General features: G+C 45.1%; 1 protein-coding gene across 1 annotated transcript in view; it reads left to right on the top strand.

Annotated features, from left to right (window-relative positions):
• Positions 1 to 13798, top strand: part of LOC143926833 (olfactory receptor 6N1-like) — a 63435-nt gene extending 49637 nt beyond the window's left edge. The window contains exon 2 of the mRNA XM_077450872.1: positions 12032 to 13798. Within this exon, the coding sequence (XP_077306998.1) occupies positions 12032 to 12988 (957 nt within the window). The 3' untranslated portion in view covers positions 12989 to 13798. The remainder of the gene's footprint in view (positions 1 to 12031) is intronic.
• The last annotated feature ends 2545 nt before the right edge of the window (positions 13799 to 16343 follow it).

Here is a 16343-nt window from a genome sequence, read left to right as displayed (position 1 = left end):
CTTTGCAAATTTACGTACTAACACGTCGATTCGGCTGTCGCAGGTACGGTTTTTTCAGTTGACTTGTCATTTCATACATTGTAAATGTCTCGTCACTAAACCTCAATATCAAACTTACGAGTCATTCGTAAAACCCTACACACAGCCGCGACGTCTGGCTACTACTCGTTACGTTATCATACCAAACATTTCTTTGTTTTGTGTACCTCACACCGTCACAAAGACACAGCTCCGTTTAGGCGTGTCTCACTGTTTTATGTTCCACAGACTAATCGATGTTTCTCGTTTGATGGGCACTGGTCAGTGCCATGTCAAGGCCGAACCATTTCAAACCATGTCGGATCATTTCAAAACATTTCACTCTCACCTACCGCGCTCCGATTCGAATCCAGTCTCATCCACAATGCACCGATTCGTCCCGGTGCGCCCCAGTTGTTTGTTCGGCCTCATTTCAGTACATGCTCCAGAGTCCCATTTGTTGAGTCACCGACTCATGCCTCTGTCATGGTAAATCATTTCACTGTCACGTATCACGTTCCGATTCGAATCCAGTCGCATCTACGATGCACCAATTCGTCCGGCGTGCCCCAGGTATTTTTCGGCCTCATTTCAGTACATGCTCCAGAGTCCCGTTCATTGTCAGTCGCAGGTTGCGGCGCACCGATTCGTGCCTCTGTCATGGGAAATCATTTCACTGTCACGTATCACGTTCCAATACGAATCCAGTCGCATCTACGATGCACCAATTCGTTCCGGCGTGCCCCAGGTATTTTTCGGCCTCATTTCAGTACATGCTCCAGAGTCCCGTTCGGGGTCAGTTGCAATCGCGGCACGACCGATTCGGGCCTCTGTCATGGCAGACTTTGTCACTCATTTCTTTGTCACTCACCGCGCTCCGATTCGAATCTAGTCGCATCCGCAATGCACCGATTCGTTTCGATGTGCCCCAGTTGCTTACGGCCTCATTTCAGTACATGCTCCAGAGTCAGGATTCATTGTCGGTTGCAGGTTTCGGTTCTCTGATTCATGTCTCTGTCATGGGAAATCATTTTCACTGTCACGTATCATGCTCCAATACGAATCCAGTCGCATCGTGCGCTAATTCGTCTCGGCGCGCCCCAGGTATTTCAGCCACATTTCAGTACATGCTCCAGAGCATGCATGGTTAACGGTCAGTCGCAACAGCGGCATGATCGATTCGTGCCTCTGTCATGGCAATCAAAATAAATTCACCGCCACGTACTGCGCTCCATTTCGAATCCAGTTGCATACGTGATGCGCCGATTCGTTACGGTTTGCCCCAGTGCTTTAGCCTCATTTCAGTGCATGCTCCAGTGTCCGGTTCATCATCAGTCGCAGTCGCAGCACGACCGACTTATGCCTCTGTCATAACAGATATTTAATTAATTCGACCGTCATATACCGTCCCCCCGATTCGAATCGGTCGCATCCGAGATGCACCGATTCGTTCCGGTGTGCTCCAGTTGTTTTGTTCCCAAGTGGCTCGGTATTTCGTTACATGCTCCACAGTTCAACTCATCACTTATCGTCTGAAACGTCATTTATCGCAGTCAGCCTATGTCACGGCAAACATTTCACTCATTCACTTCACACACTTGTCACTTGAGTCTAATCCACGCATACCAACAATACATTGGTTCGCACCCGTCATTTCAGCATTACAGGTATCGTTCGCATGTTGCCTGTCATTCCTCCAAGTCCGACACTCACTATAGATCGATCCTTCGTGCTGCGAATTTCAGCCAAGGGTCTCGATTCGTTTGTTAAAACCTTCGCCTCACTGCTACTCCCCCTGATAGTCACACAATCCAATGCATCTTGGTTTCCTTTCATACACCTTACGACCGGTTCCTATCAGGATTCGTTACATATAGTTACAAGATTCGTCTCAGTTTCATTTTCATACACGCTACAACCCGTTTCAATTCCAGTCGCCTCAGCGGGAAAAAATCGATTCGCGCCGGGTTCATTTCGTACTCTCCACGGTCTGATCTATATTTCATACACTCTAAAACTGGTCCTTATCAGATTAATTTCATGCGATCGACTCATATAGGATTCGTTCCATACACATCCAAGAAACAACTTCTTGCAAATCGCTGCTAGCACGCACCCAAGCATACACTCCCTGCAATCATTGCAAACACATTTCCAGGCACAGACTTCTTGCAGTCGTTGCAAGCACGCATTTAAGCATAGACTTCTTGCAATCGTTGCAAGCACGCATTCAAGCATGCACATCTTGCAGTTGTTGCAAGTACGCATTCAAGCATAGACTTCTTGCAATCGTTGCAAAACACGCATCCAAGCGTAGACTTCTTGCAATCGTTGCAAACACTCATCCAAGCGTAGACTTCTTGCAATCGTTGCAAACACGCATCCAAACGTAGACTTCTTGCAATCGTTGCAAACACGCTTCCAAGCGTAGACTTCTTGCAATCGTTGCAAACACGCATCCAAGCGTATACTTCTTGCAATCATTGCAAACACGCATCCAAGCGTAGACTTCTTGCAATCATTGCAAACACGCATCTAAGCGTAGACTTCTTGCAATCGTTGCAAACACGCATCCAAGCATAGACTTCTTGCAATCATTGCAAGCATGCATTCAAGCATAGACCTCTTGCAATCGTTGAAAGCACGCATTCGAGCATAGACCTCTTGCTATCGTTGCAAGCAGATGTCCAGGCACAAACTTATTGCAATCATTGCTAGCAGGCAGTTCTGGCTAGCTCAATAGATTGCTTTAGGAAAAAGCCTGGATACTTTCCTAAATGTACATAATATAACGGGGTACTTATATTTATAGGTAAAGATCCAGGGAAAAATCTGATTGCCTCTCGAGGGATCAGGAAGGAATTTTTCCCCTGCTGTAGCAAATTAGACTATGCTCTGCTGTTTTTTTTTGCCTTCCTCTGGATCAGCTGTGGTTGTAGAATTGGGTAGGTTGGGTTGTGCGATGCTTTATTTATTTGATTTGTGGTTGGACTTCTGTCTTTTTCGACCTGGCTACCCATGTATCCTACCATAACGCCTTGCAATCGTTGCAAGCACGCATCCTGGCATAACTCCTTACAATCGTTGCAGGCACGCATCCTGGCATAACTCCTTGCAATCGTTGCAGGCACGCATCCTGGCATAACTCCTTACAATCATGGCAAGCACGCATCCTGGTGTAACTCCTTGCAATCGTTGCAGGCACGCATCCTAGCATAATATCTTGCAATCGTTGCAAGCACGCATCTTGGCATAACATCTTGCAATCGTTACAAACACGCATCCAAACACACGTTCAAGCACAACTCCTGCGTAGCACTGGCAGCGAGGTTCTACACAGACACCACCTGACGAATGCTCAAATCTGCAATACGGGCCATTCCCCAGGGTCGATCTTTATTTCATGCCTACTGGTCTTCCTCTCACGGACACAGGACCCCTCTCAGATCCTTAATTTAGATGCCATGGCAATAGCAGACCTATCAATGTCGGAAGGTTCCTTACTGCATGGATGGGTATAGCGATGTTTATACCATCTACGATGCCCCTGTCACCCCTGGTAGTGACAGATGCCGCAGCCTCCACAGGCTTCGCTGCAATTTTTGGCCACCACTGGTTTAAAGAACCATGGCATCAGGGATACTCCTAAACCCCGGGTTTACCTGGACTTCCTCCCTCTTCAAGCTATACCAGGTCATGACAGCCTCTCGACTCTGGGGTCATGTCAGGACAGGACAGGCCGTGGCTTTCACCACCGACAACTGGGCAGAGGTTGATCTTGTTGATGAAGCCAGGTCTGGACCGCTCTCGGTTATATCCTTCCTGCGCAGACTGCTGCAGTTATCTTGACGGCACCAGTTTAATGTCCATTGTATGTTAATTTCAGGCCTTCAGCAATCCCGCAGGCCAAGTTCTGCGTAGTCGTCGCTTGGCTCACTACCAACACCATTTCATCCTCCACCTTGCAGTGTCTAAAACTCAGCAATCTGGCTCCAGGATAGGCGTCCATTTCTATAGAACAAACAGTGCCTGGTGTCGAGTAACCATACTCGACCACCTACTGTCACTCCTACCGGAATGCATAAACTCTAAGTCCCCTGTTGCCTTTTCGTGCTAACACTTGTGAACCTGCCAGTTTTCCAAACATATGGGGTTCTTCTACGCAGCCTACACCTCGACCCCGGTCCGTACCGTGGTCACTCTTTAGTATTGGAGCACCCTTGGCAGCATCTTGGCATGGGTCCCAAGTCACGTCATTGAGAGACTAAGCAGTTGGAACCCTGCCTACCTCGCCCGGCACATCCCCAATCCTCGGGTGGAAATGGCACAAGCATTCACCAAACTTGCTCAACTAATTAAGCTAAAACTAATAAAACTACACCCCTACCTGAATGTTTTTGCCCCCTTATTTTGGTATACCGACCATCAGACCAGGGCACACTTCAGGTCCATTTCATGTTGTAAATATTATGGTAAGTCTATTTGTTCATATCCGTATCGGCCATAGGGCTTCGACCATAAGTAGGAAGGCCAGTATGGTGGCCTGAATTTATGGGAGGAGCCCGGGGGGTATTTAACCAGCCCGCTCGCCTGTGGTCTTTGTCGGTTTCCTGTGCGCGGCACCCACCCTCCCATCCCCTTTTCAGGACATTTCTCAAATTCATTTCTCTTCACAAAATACTCATTTCTAATCTAGGGTATGCCCCCTTATTTTGGTATACCGACCATCAGACCAGGGCACACTTCAGGTCCATTTCATGTTGTAAATATTATGGTAAGTCTATTTGTTCATATCCGTATCGGCCATAGGGCTTCGACCATAAATATATATTTCCTTTTTTGTGCACTTATATTGTTCGGTAACAATTACATATATGCACAGGGTGAGCATAATTTATATGTGACACAGTTTCTATATGCAAGGTGCACAAATTGAGTATACAGTGGTGTGAAAAAGTGTTTGCCCCCTTCCTCATTTCCTGTTCCTTTGCATGTTTGTCACACTTAAGTGTTTCGGAACATCAAACCAATTTAAACAATAGTCAAGGACAACACAAGTAAACACAAAATGCAATTTGTAAATGAAGGTGTTTATTATTAAAGGTGGAAAAAAATCCAAACCATCATGGCCCTGTGTGAAAAAGTGATTGCCCCCCTTGTTAAAACATACTATAACTGTGGTTGTCCACACCTGAGTTCAATTTCTCTAGCCACACCCAGGCCTGATTATTGCCACACCTGTTCACAATCAAGGCATCACTTAAATAGGAGCTGCTTGACACAGTAAGGTCCACCTGAAGATCCTTAAAAGCTACACATCATGCCGAGACCCAAAGAAATTCAGGAACAATTGAGAAAGAAAGTAATTGAGATCTATCAGTCTGGAAAGGGTTATAAAGCCATTTCCAAAGCTTTGGGAATCCAGCGAACCACAGTGAGAGCCATTATCCACAAATGGCGAAGACATGGAACAGTGGTGAACCTTCCCAGGAGTGGCCGGCCGCCCAAAATTACCCCAAGAGCACAGCGACGACTCATCCAAGAGGTCACAAAAGACCCCACAACAACGTCCAAGGAACTGCAGGCCTCACTTGCCTCAGTTAGAGTCAGCGCTCATGCCTCCACCATCAGGAAAAGACTGGGCAAAAATGGCCTGCATGGCAGAGTTCCAAGGAGAAAACCACTGCTGAGCAAAAAGAACATCAAAGCTCGTCTCAATTTCTCCACAACACATCTTGATGATCCCCAAGACTTTTGGGACAACATTCTGTGGACCGATGAGACAAAAGTGGAACTCTTTGGAAGGTGTGTGTCCAAGTATATCTGGCGTAGAAGGAACACTGCATTTCATAAAAAGAACATTATACCAACAGTAAAATATGGTGGTGGTAGTGTGATGGTCTGGGGCTGTTTTGCTGCTTCAGGACCTGGAAGACTTGCCGTGATAAAAGGAACTATGAATTCTGCTGTCTACCAAGAGATCCTGAAGGAGAATGTCCGACCATCTGTTCGTGTACTCAAGCTGAAACGAACTTGGGTTCTGCAGCAGGACAATGATCCTAAACACACCAGCAAATCCACCACCGAATGGCTGAAGAAAAACAAAATGAAGACTTTGGAGTGGCCTAGCCAAAGTCCTGACCTGAATCCTATTGAGATGTTGTGGTATGACCTTAAAAAGGCCGTTCATGCTCGAAAACCCTCTAATGTAACTGAATTAGGACAATTCTGCAAAGATGAGTGGGCCAAAATTCCTCCAGGACGCTGTAAAAGCCTCATTGCACGTTATCGCAAACGCTTGGTTGCAGTTGTTGCTGCTAAGGGTGGCCCAACCAGTTATTAGGTTTAGGGGGCAATCACTTTTTCACACAGGGCCATGATGATTTGGATTTTTTTTCACTTTTAATAATAAACACCTTCATTTACAAATTGCATTTTGTGTTTACTTGTGTTGTCCTTGACTATTGTTTAAATTGGTTTGATGTTCCGAAACACTTAAGTGTGACAAACATGCAAAGGAACAGGAAATGAGGAAGGGGGCAAACACTTTTTCACACCACTGTAACAGTATATATTGGAATATAGTTAGCATATATATATACACTGATAGGGTAAATTGAAAGTTGCCCCTTGGGAGTGGGGTTTCTTTGTATTCCCCTCCCCCTCTTCCTTACCTCTCCTCTCTTACACCCCTCCCCCTCCTCCCCCCTTGTATCAATTGGAGGCTGTATTGGGGTAGGTCTTTGGGGGACATTTTATATATATGTGCACTCTTTGAGGTAGCGCCACTGACCCCATTTTACTATATAATATTCTACACCTATAGTCCCCTAGGGGACTGTTAGTTTGAGGGGAGGCAGCAACCGTTGTCCTTAGTGTGGGTTTGTGCAGTATATAAGAATTTTAAACTGTCCCTTTGCTTAAAAAGCGCATTGAGGTGATGTAGAAAACATATGGCACTGCAATGCACCAATACAAGTACTTTGCTGTATGTTGTGGCAATGTGCACAACGCTCCTCAATGGGTAGGCCTGTATGGACCCTTAAAGTTTAAATTGGAGCATGTCTGGCAAGTGGCAGCTTACAAAGGCCGCAGAGGGTTTTTCTGGTCAGCCAATTAAAAAAAATGCTCTCTTAATCGGTGTCCACACTACATAGGATGCAAAACATTCAATGCGGTATATTTTTGGGCAAGGCTTCACCCATGGCTGGACCACTCTGAGAAGAAGCAGTATACCACACAAAGGGAGAGCTCAACCGTGCGTGTAGCTTTAATGCCACAATGCCCCAACTGCCATAAACTGATTGTCTGGAGCCTCAAAATCAGCTTTATTTTGGTCTCGGTCCTGTAACAGATTCCTCCCCATCTTCATACAGAATGAAACATAAAGCATGTGTACTATTAAATAAATGTACCTATTTTACCACTTGCTAACTGGGCATTTACAGTATACCCCCTTCCAGCCCAGGCCAATTTCCAGCTTTCAGCGCTCTCACACTTGAATGACAATTGTGTGGCCATAAAAACACAGTGCCCATATGATATTTTTATCATTTTTTTCACGCAAATAGAGATTTATTTTGGTGGTATTTAACCACTTTCAGACCGGACCATTTTGCTGGTAAATGACCAGAGGTCTTTTTACAATTTGGCACTGCGCTGCTTTAACTGGTAATTGCGCGGTCATGCAATGTTGTACCCAAACAAAATTTGCGTCCTTTTCTTCCCACAAATAGAGCTTTCTTTTGATGGTATTTGATTGCCTCTGCGATTTTTATTTTTTGCGATATAAACGTAAAAAGACCGCAAATTTTGAAAAAAAATGATATTTTCTACTTTTTGTTATTAGAAAAATCCAATAAACTCAATTTTAGTCATACATTTAGGCCAAAATGTATTCAGCCACATGTCTTTGGTAAAAAAAAAGTCAATAATTGTATATTTATTGGTTTGCGCAAAAGTTGTCACATCTACAAACTAAGGTACGTTTTCTGGAATTTACGCAGCTTTTAGTTTACGACTGCCTATCTCATTTCTTGAGGTGCTAAAATGGCAGGGCAGTACAAAACCCCCCCAAATGACCCCATTTTGGAAAGTAGACACCCTAAGGAAATTGATAAGTGGCATGTTGAGCCCATTGAATATTTTATTTTTTTGCCTCAAGCGATTGAATAATGACAAAAAAATATATATTTTTTTTTTTTACACAAAGTTGTCACTAAATGATATATTGCTCACACATGCTATGGGCATATGTGAAATGACACCCCAAAATAAATTCTGCTGCTTCTCCTGAGTACGGGGATACCACATATGTGGGACTTTTTGGGAGCCTAGCCGCGTACGGGGCCCCGAAAACCAAGCACCGCCTTCAGGCTTTCTAAGGGCGTAAATTTTTGATTTCACTTCTCACTACCTATTACAGTTTTGAAGGCCATAAAATGCCAAGATGGCACAAAACCCCCACAAATGACCCCATTTTAGAAAGTAGACACCCCAAGCTATTTGCTGAGAGGCATTTTGAGTCCATGGAATATTTAATATTTTGCCACAAGTTGCGGGAAAATTACAAACTTTAATTTTTTTTTATTTTTTTTTCACAAAGTTGTCGCTAAATGATATATTGCTCACACATGCTATGGGCATATGTGAAATGACACCCCAAAATAAATTCTGCTACTTCTCCTGAGTACGGGGATACCACATATGTGGGATTTTTTGGGAGCCTAGCCGCGTACGGGGCCCCGAAAACCAAGCACCGCCTTCAGGCTTTCTAAGGGCGTAAATATTTGACTTCACTCCTCACTACCTATTACAGTTTTGAAGGCCATAAAATGCCAAGATGGCACAAAACCCCCACAAATGACCCCATTTTAGAAAGTAGACACCCCAAGCTATTTGCTGAGAGGCATGTTGAGTCCATGGAATATTTTATATTTTGCCACAAGTTGCGGGAAAATTACAAACTTTTTTTATTTTTATTTTTTTCACAAAGTTGTCACTAAATGATATATTGCTCACGCATGCCATGGGCATATGTGAAATGACACCCCAAAATAAATTCTGCTGCTTCTCCTGAGTACGGGGATACCACATATGTGGGACTTTTTGGGAGCCTAGCCGCGTACGGGGCCCCGAAAACCAAGCACTGCCTTCAGGATTTCTAAGGGCGTTACAGTTTTGAAGGCCATAAAGTGCCAAGATGGCACAAACCCCCCCCAAATGACCCCATTTTGGAAAGTAGACACCCCTAAATTTAGGGGTACACTAGTGAGACTAGGTAATAAATGGCGGGTTCCCTGAAACTATAAAAAAAATAACTAACCAACCAGCGTCACCTGTAACAGTTATATGGTGATCACTGGTGAAAGGGTTAACTAGGGGGCAATCAGGGGGCTTTATGCGGTAGTATATGGGGGTCCCTGGCGCTATAAAAAGCTGCGGCGAACCTAAATACCTACCTGCCTAACTAGCGTCACCTGTGACACTAATACAGCGATCAGAAAAACGATCGCTTATTAGGCTGGGTTCACACTGGAGCGATGTGGGAACGCCACGAATGCGCGGCGGGTTCCCGCATCACATGCCTCCCGGCGGCAGTTCACACTGCCCTATGCGAACTGCTGGGAGTGTCAGTGAAATGTTAATGACACCCCCAGATCAGTTCGCATATCGCAGTGCGATCTGCAAACTCGGATCGCATGGTGTGAATACCCATGCGATCCGATTCTGCTGCGGACCAAAAAAAGGGTCCCGTGCGAGTTTGCGGCGGGTGCGGCGGGTGCGACACGAATTCAGCCATACTATCTGTATGGCTGAACTCGAATCGCACAGAGATCGGATGTGATTTGCACTGCAGTGCGGTGCGAATCACATCCGTTCTCATAAACCGCTGCAATGTGAACCCAGCCTTAGTGACACTGGCGACGGGGGGTGATCACGGGGTTAAACCTTTATTGGGGGGGTTAGGGGGGTACCTTAGAACTAAAGGGGGCTAACCCTAACTGCCCTAACAGTTATTACAGTCACAAATGACACCCGCCGGGTGATCAGGGGGTTAAACCTTTATTAGGTAATAAATGGCGGGTGCCCTGAAACTATAAAAAAATAACTAACCAACCAGCGTCACCTGTAACAGTTATATGGTGATCACTGGTGAAAGGGTTAACTAGGGGGAAATCAGGGGGCTTTATGCGGTAGTATATGGGGGTCCCTGGCGCTATAAAAAGCTGCGGCGAACCTAAATACCTACCTGCCTAACTAGCGTCACCTGTGACACTAATACAGCGATCAGAAAAACGATCGCTTATTAGGCTGGGTTCACACTGGAGCGATGCGGGAACGCCACGAATCCGTGGCGGGTTCCCGCATCGCATGCCTCCCGGCGGCAGTTCACACTGCCCTATGCGAACTGCTGGGAGTGTCAGTGAAATGTTAATGACACCCCCAGATCAGTTCGCATATCGCAGTGCGATCTGCAAACTCGGATCGCATGGTGTGAACACCCATGCGATCCGATTCTGCTGCGGGCCAAAAAAAGGGTCCCGTGCGAATTTGCGGCGGGTGCGACACGAATTCAGCCATACTATCTGTATGGCTGAACTCGAATCGCACAGAGATCGGATGTGATTTGCACTGCAGTGCGGTGCGAATCACATTCGTTCTCATAAACCGCTGCAATGTGAACCCAGCCTTAGTGACACTGGCGACGGGGGGTGATCACGGGGTTAAACCTTTATTGGGGGGGTTAGGGGGGCACATTAGAACTAAAGGGGGCTAACCCTAACTGCCCTAACAGTTATTACAGTCACAAATGACACCAATGCAAAAAAAAAAAGCAATTGGTGTCACTGTGACTGGGGGGGCAGGGGTAATTGGGGGGTGATCGGGGGGTAAAGGGGGGGTGTGAGTGTGCCTGGCATGTTCTACTGTGTAGTGTAGTGCTTGTGCAACTCACCGATGCTCTCTCCTCAGTGCCGGAACGAAAAATACCGACACGGAGGAGAGAATACATCACTTCCTCTCCTGTGTTTACATTACAGGAGAGGAAGTGATGTCACCGGACATTTTCATTCGTCGGGAGCGATCGCGAGGGGGTGGCCATGAATGAATGGCCGTCCCCTCGTCCGGGATTGCTCCCGAACGAATACCGACCGCCGCAGGCACCGGGCGGCGGCCCGATCGGGCCCCCGACCCGCGGGCAGGCAAGGACGTACATGTAAGCCCTTATGCCTGCCCGTGCCATTCTGTCGACGTACATCGTCGTGCGGCGGTCGGCAAGTGGTTAATCACCACTGCGCTTTATTTTTTAAATTTTTTTTGCTAAACAAACAAAAAAAGGTCCGACAATTTTGAAAAAACAAAACAAAAAAGACGTTTTTCATATTTTGTTATAAAATTTTGCAAACAGGTATTTTTTCTCCTTCACTGATGGGCACTGATGAGGTGGCACTGATGGGCATTGATAGGCTGCACTGATGGGCACTGATGATGCAGCACTGATGGGCACTGATAGGCGACACTGATAGGCACTGAGGCAGCACTGGCGGGCATTGATCAGGAGGCACTGATGAGGCTGCACTGATGGGTGGTACAGTTGGGCACTGGTAGGTGGCACTGATGGACACTAATATGTGGCACTGGTGGGCACTGATGGGCACTGATTGGAAGCACCGATGGGCACTAATAGATGGCACTGGTGGGCACGGATTTGCAGCACTGAAGGGCACTGATTAGAAGCACTGGTTGCACTTAGGGGACCGATGTCCCGCTAACAGAAGCCGGTTACCGGCTTTATTATTTTCTTTACACTGACAGCTGATCCCATGGTAAAAGGCCTGCTGTGATTGGTACTTTACTCTGCTCTGTGATCAGCTGAGTCCGAAGATCTTGAGAACGGGAGGACGTACATGGACGCCCTCCCAGAATTTGAGGTCTGCGCTGTAGCCGTCAAGTGGTTAAACAAAACAAGATAAAAAGTTAATGTATTCATGTTCATCTTATTCTTGTGTAGGTGAATAAAGAATTTCCTCGTGCTGTGGATTCCACTAATGTCTCTACAAAATTGGTGACAGAGTTTATCATCTATGGATTTCCGAGTCTTCAAAATCTCAATACTCTCCTTTTCTGTGTTTTTCTCTTTATCTACCTTTTCACTGTCACTGGAAATGGCCTCATATTTCTCCTCATTATTCTGGACCAAAAACTTCACACTCCAATGTATTTCTTTGTCAGCAACCTCTCGTTCTTGGACATGAGTTCAACCACAATGACTATCCCCAAGATGCTTGCCAAGTTCTCATTGCACAGTGATGTCATCTCTTTTGTTGGCTGCTTCCTCCAGATGTATTTCTTTGTTGTTTGTCAAGCGGCTGCGTGTTTTCTCCTGGCTTCCATGGCCTATGATCGCTATGTGGCCATTTGTTCTCCACTCCATTATCATAACATCATGGTCAGACATGTATATATCATCCTAGCTATGACATCATGGATATTGGGCTTTGCAAGTCCAATTGCAATGATCACACTGTCTTTTAGGTTGCCTTTTTGTGGCCCAAATATCATTCACCATTATTACTGTGATCACCCACCGTTACTTCAATTAGCTTGTGCCGACACCTCACTCAATGTGACAGTAGGTTCCTCTCTTAGTGCCATTATATTTTTGTTAAGCTTCCCTATAATTGTGATGTCTTACGTTCAAATTATCAGGTCTGTGCTCAAGATAGCATCAGCCAAAGGACGTAGGAAAACATTTTCCACCTGTGCTTCCCATTTTGTGGTGGTGAATATGTTCTTCTTGCCTTTGATCTTCATGTATATTCGGCCAACTGCTTCCTACTCAGCTGACGTTGACTCCCTACTGGCTATGTTCTACACAGTATTGACACCTATGCTAAACCCAGTTGTATATAGCTTACGTAATAAAGATATTAAGGATGCATATAGAAGAAAAGTATGTTGTACCTAAATTATATGTCAAAAAATCAAGTCAAAACAATTGAAGTATATGTTTCCTAAAATTTTGTTTGTTCATATTAAAGTTCATACAGTATAAGCAATATTTCAAGCAGACTCTTTAGTTTGGTGAAATATTTCTAAGCAGTAATAAAGACAATACTAAACAAATATAAGGGTCCCTCCCTATACCACTAGCCAGTGAACTCCGCACATAGATGAAAAAGGTATATATGATGGGATTTTTAGGGTGCTATTCCACAATCAAGAATAATATATAAACAACAGTGTTTTATTTGTACAAAAGTGAAAATCCATAAACATATAGACAAATTACATATATACAGTTTGAAGAGTGTCTTGTTACATTGTATTGAATTCCAGATGCACTTATATCTTCCACATGTTTTGCCAAAATGGCTTCTTTAGGAGGTATTTAAGTGCGAACAATATAACAGGGCTTCCAAAGGTTACACCCAGATGGAATCAAGGGCCAGAGATGGAGGGGGGGAACACATCCCAAAGAGTCAAAGGCGCAAAGGACCATCCAAGAGCCCAAAAGCAGGACCCCAATCCCCCCGAACCCATGTTTTGGGTCAATCGCAGAAGGGGCACAATGCAACATTAAATTAAAATCAAATTGGTAATAAAAGTGCTTGGACAGATAAAACGCACCAAACTGGATGTGGTCAGATCATCTGCTGATACTGAAGTCCAAATATGGATCTGCCTGGATAAAAAATGCCGCCATCTCAATGTGGAGATGTTTCCCAGGCCTCCCTTATGGAATAAATATATTAAGGATGCATTTAGAAAAAAAAAAGTATGCTGTACCTAAATTGTATGTAAATAAAATGAAGTTAAAACTATTGAAGTATATGTTTCCTAACTTAACCCTAAGTTCTAAGAATTTGTTGACTGGCGTTGGGACCCTGAATCCACATGTTAAGTGCGCCCTCCTGAGATTTGGTGAGAGGTACAAGAATCCCCCCTCTCAAGCTGGTGATGAATGGGGTCATGATCCTCTCCCCCCCTGGAGTCTTCAACACGGGAACAGCAGTGGCTATTCTATTCCCTTGAGAAGAGTCCTGAAAGTCCCCTGGTGCTCTCTTGGACACGTTGGGGGTGGTGGTCTTATGCGCACACATTGCATCTCTCTGCAGCTCAGATAAGCCTCTCATCCATGGCTCTCTACTGGTCATGGGTGGACTTGCTGTGAAATACAGCAGACTGCCACTGAGCAGGTTGACTCCTTAGAACATGGTAGCATTTTACTGTTGCATGGAATCGCTTTACATATACAGAGTGACCCCATGATAAGAGCTGTACTATTGGTTGAAAGCTTTTTAAGTGAATAGGAATAAGGATGAAGCGAACACCCCCCTGTTCGGTTTGCACCAGAACCTGCAAACAGACCTAAACTTCGTATGAATTTTAGAACCCTATTAAAGTCTATGGGACTCGAACGTTCAAAATCTAAAGTGCTAATTTTAAAGGCTAATATGCAAGTTACTGTCCTAAAAAGTGTTTGGGGACCCGGGTCCTGCCCCAGGGGACATGGATCAATGCAAAAAAAAGTTTTGAAAACTGCAGTTTTTTCAGGAGCAGTGATTTTAATAATGATTAAAGTGAAACAATAAAAGTGTAATAATCCTTTAAATTTCGTAGCTGGGGGGTGTCTATAGTATGCCTGTGAAGGGGCGCATGTTTCCCGTGCTTAGAACTGTCCCTGCACAAAGTGTCATTTTGCAAGGAAAAAAAGTCTTTTAAAATCACTTTCAATTGTCGGCTCCCGTAATACAGAGAACACTCAATGAGTGTTCTCTGTATTACGGAGCCGACAATTCATTCATTGATAAAAAAAAGCTTGGGGTTCCCCTAAATTCTATTACCAGGCCCTTCAGATCTGGTATGCGGGAACCCCGTGTCAAATTAAAAAAAATTGGCGTGGGGGTCCCCCTAAATATCCATAAAAGACCCTTCAGGTCTGGTATGGATATTAAGGGGAACCCCGCATCAAATTTAAAAAAAAAATTGACGTGGGGGTCCCCTTAAAAATCCATACCAGACCCTTTATCCAAGCACGCAACCCGGAAGGCCACAGGAAAAGAGGGGGGGACGAGAGAGCAGCCCCCCCCTCCTGAACCATACCAGGCCACATGCATGGATGGACTGCGCTGGACTGAAAATCACCCGTTGCTGGATCAGATCAGCCATCGCTGAACCTCGGAGAGATGATGATCCGTCGCTGGATAGCAAGAGTGGATTACCACCGCTGGAATCTTTTTTTATTTTTTTTATTTTTAATAAAGGAATTTTTCAAAAGTGTGTTTGTCCTATTTAACCATTTTTTACACTTTCTTTGTGAAATGGTAGTGGTATTTTTGTACCCCCTTACCATTTCAAACAGGGGGGGTGGGATCTGGGGGTCCCCTTGTTAAAGGGGGCTTCCAGATTCTGATAAGCCCCCCGCCCGCAGACCCCCACAACCACCGGCCAGGGTTGTGGGGATGAGGCCCTTGTCCTCATCAACATGGGGACATGGTGCTTTGAGGGGTCACAGACCCCCAAAGCATCCTCCCAATGTTGAGGTCATGTGACCTGGTACAGTTCGGGGGGGGCGCTCTCTCGCCCCCCTCTTTTCCTGCGGCCTGCCAGGTTGCCTGCTTGGATAAAGGGTCTGGTATGGATTTTTAGGGGGACCCCCACGTCAATGTTCGAGTAGAATATGAGTTTGACTCGAACTCGAAGCTCATCCCTAGTCAGCGGGTGCAGTAGATGACAATTCGTAAATAGCAACCCTAAAGGCACAGATGTCACAAATGATGGAAATTATGACTCTGCTGGTCCCCAAAATCACCACATCTCTTTGAGAGAGTGTTCTGGGGTCTGATCTGTCCTTGACCCCTGCAGCTGTTACTGCTAAGAAGTCAGTGAGTTTAGTGATTTTCTTTAATTGCGACTTGTACAGGGTGTTCCGGCTTTTCAAATTTGCCGCTAACAGCCCAATTGTTCATTGTTCGCTGAACAGGCGAACAGGCAATGTTTGAGTCGAACATGAGTTTGACTCGAACTCAAAGCTCATCCCTAAACAGGAATACCATCAATTTATTATACTGAATTATACAGTACACATGGCCCTTTTATTTTTATCTTTTCTATTTGCTTTATTAGGAGTAGGAATAAGTATACCTGCTGAGTTTTGGCATTTGAGTGAGATATAGAGGAAGGGGCAGTTGTGGTTTTAGCGTTGCAACACTTTCAGTTATATATTTTATACACTAACAGTGTGCAAATATATTTATTTGGACAATATAATCCTCCCCACCCCCTGCTGGGCACTATTATTTTCTTTGCTATGACCTATT

Source organism: Lithobates pipiens, unplaced genomic scaffold (genome assembly GCF_037356315.1).
Source record: "Lithobates pipiens isolate NorthernLeopardFrog02 unplaced genomic scaffold, aLitPip1_a1.2 Scaffold_23, whole genome shotgun sequence".
NCBI classification, from domain to species: Eukaryota; Metazoa; Chordata; class Amphibia; order Anura; family Ranidae; genus Lithobates; species Lithobates pipiens.
Note: the sequence above shows the minus strand (reverse complement) of the source record. Positions and strands in the feature narration are given on the sequence as shown.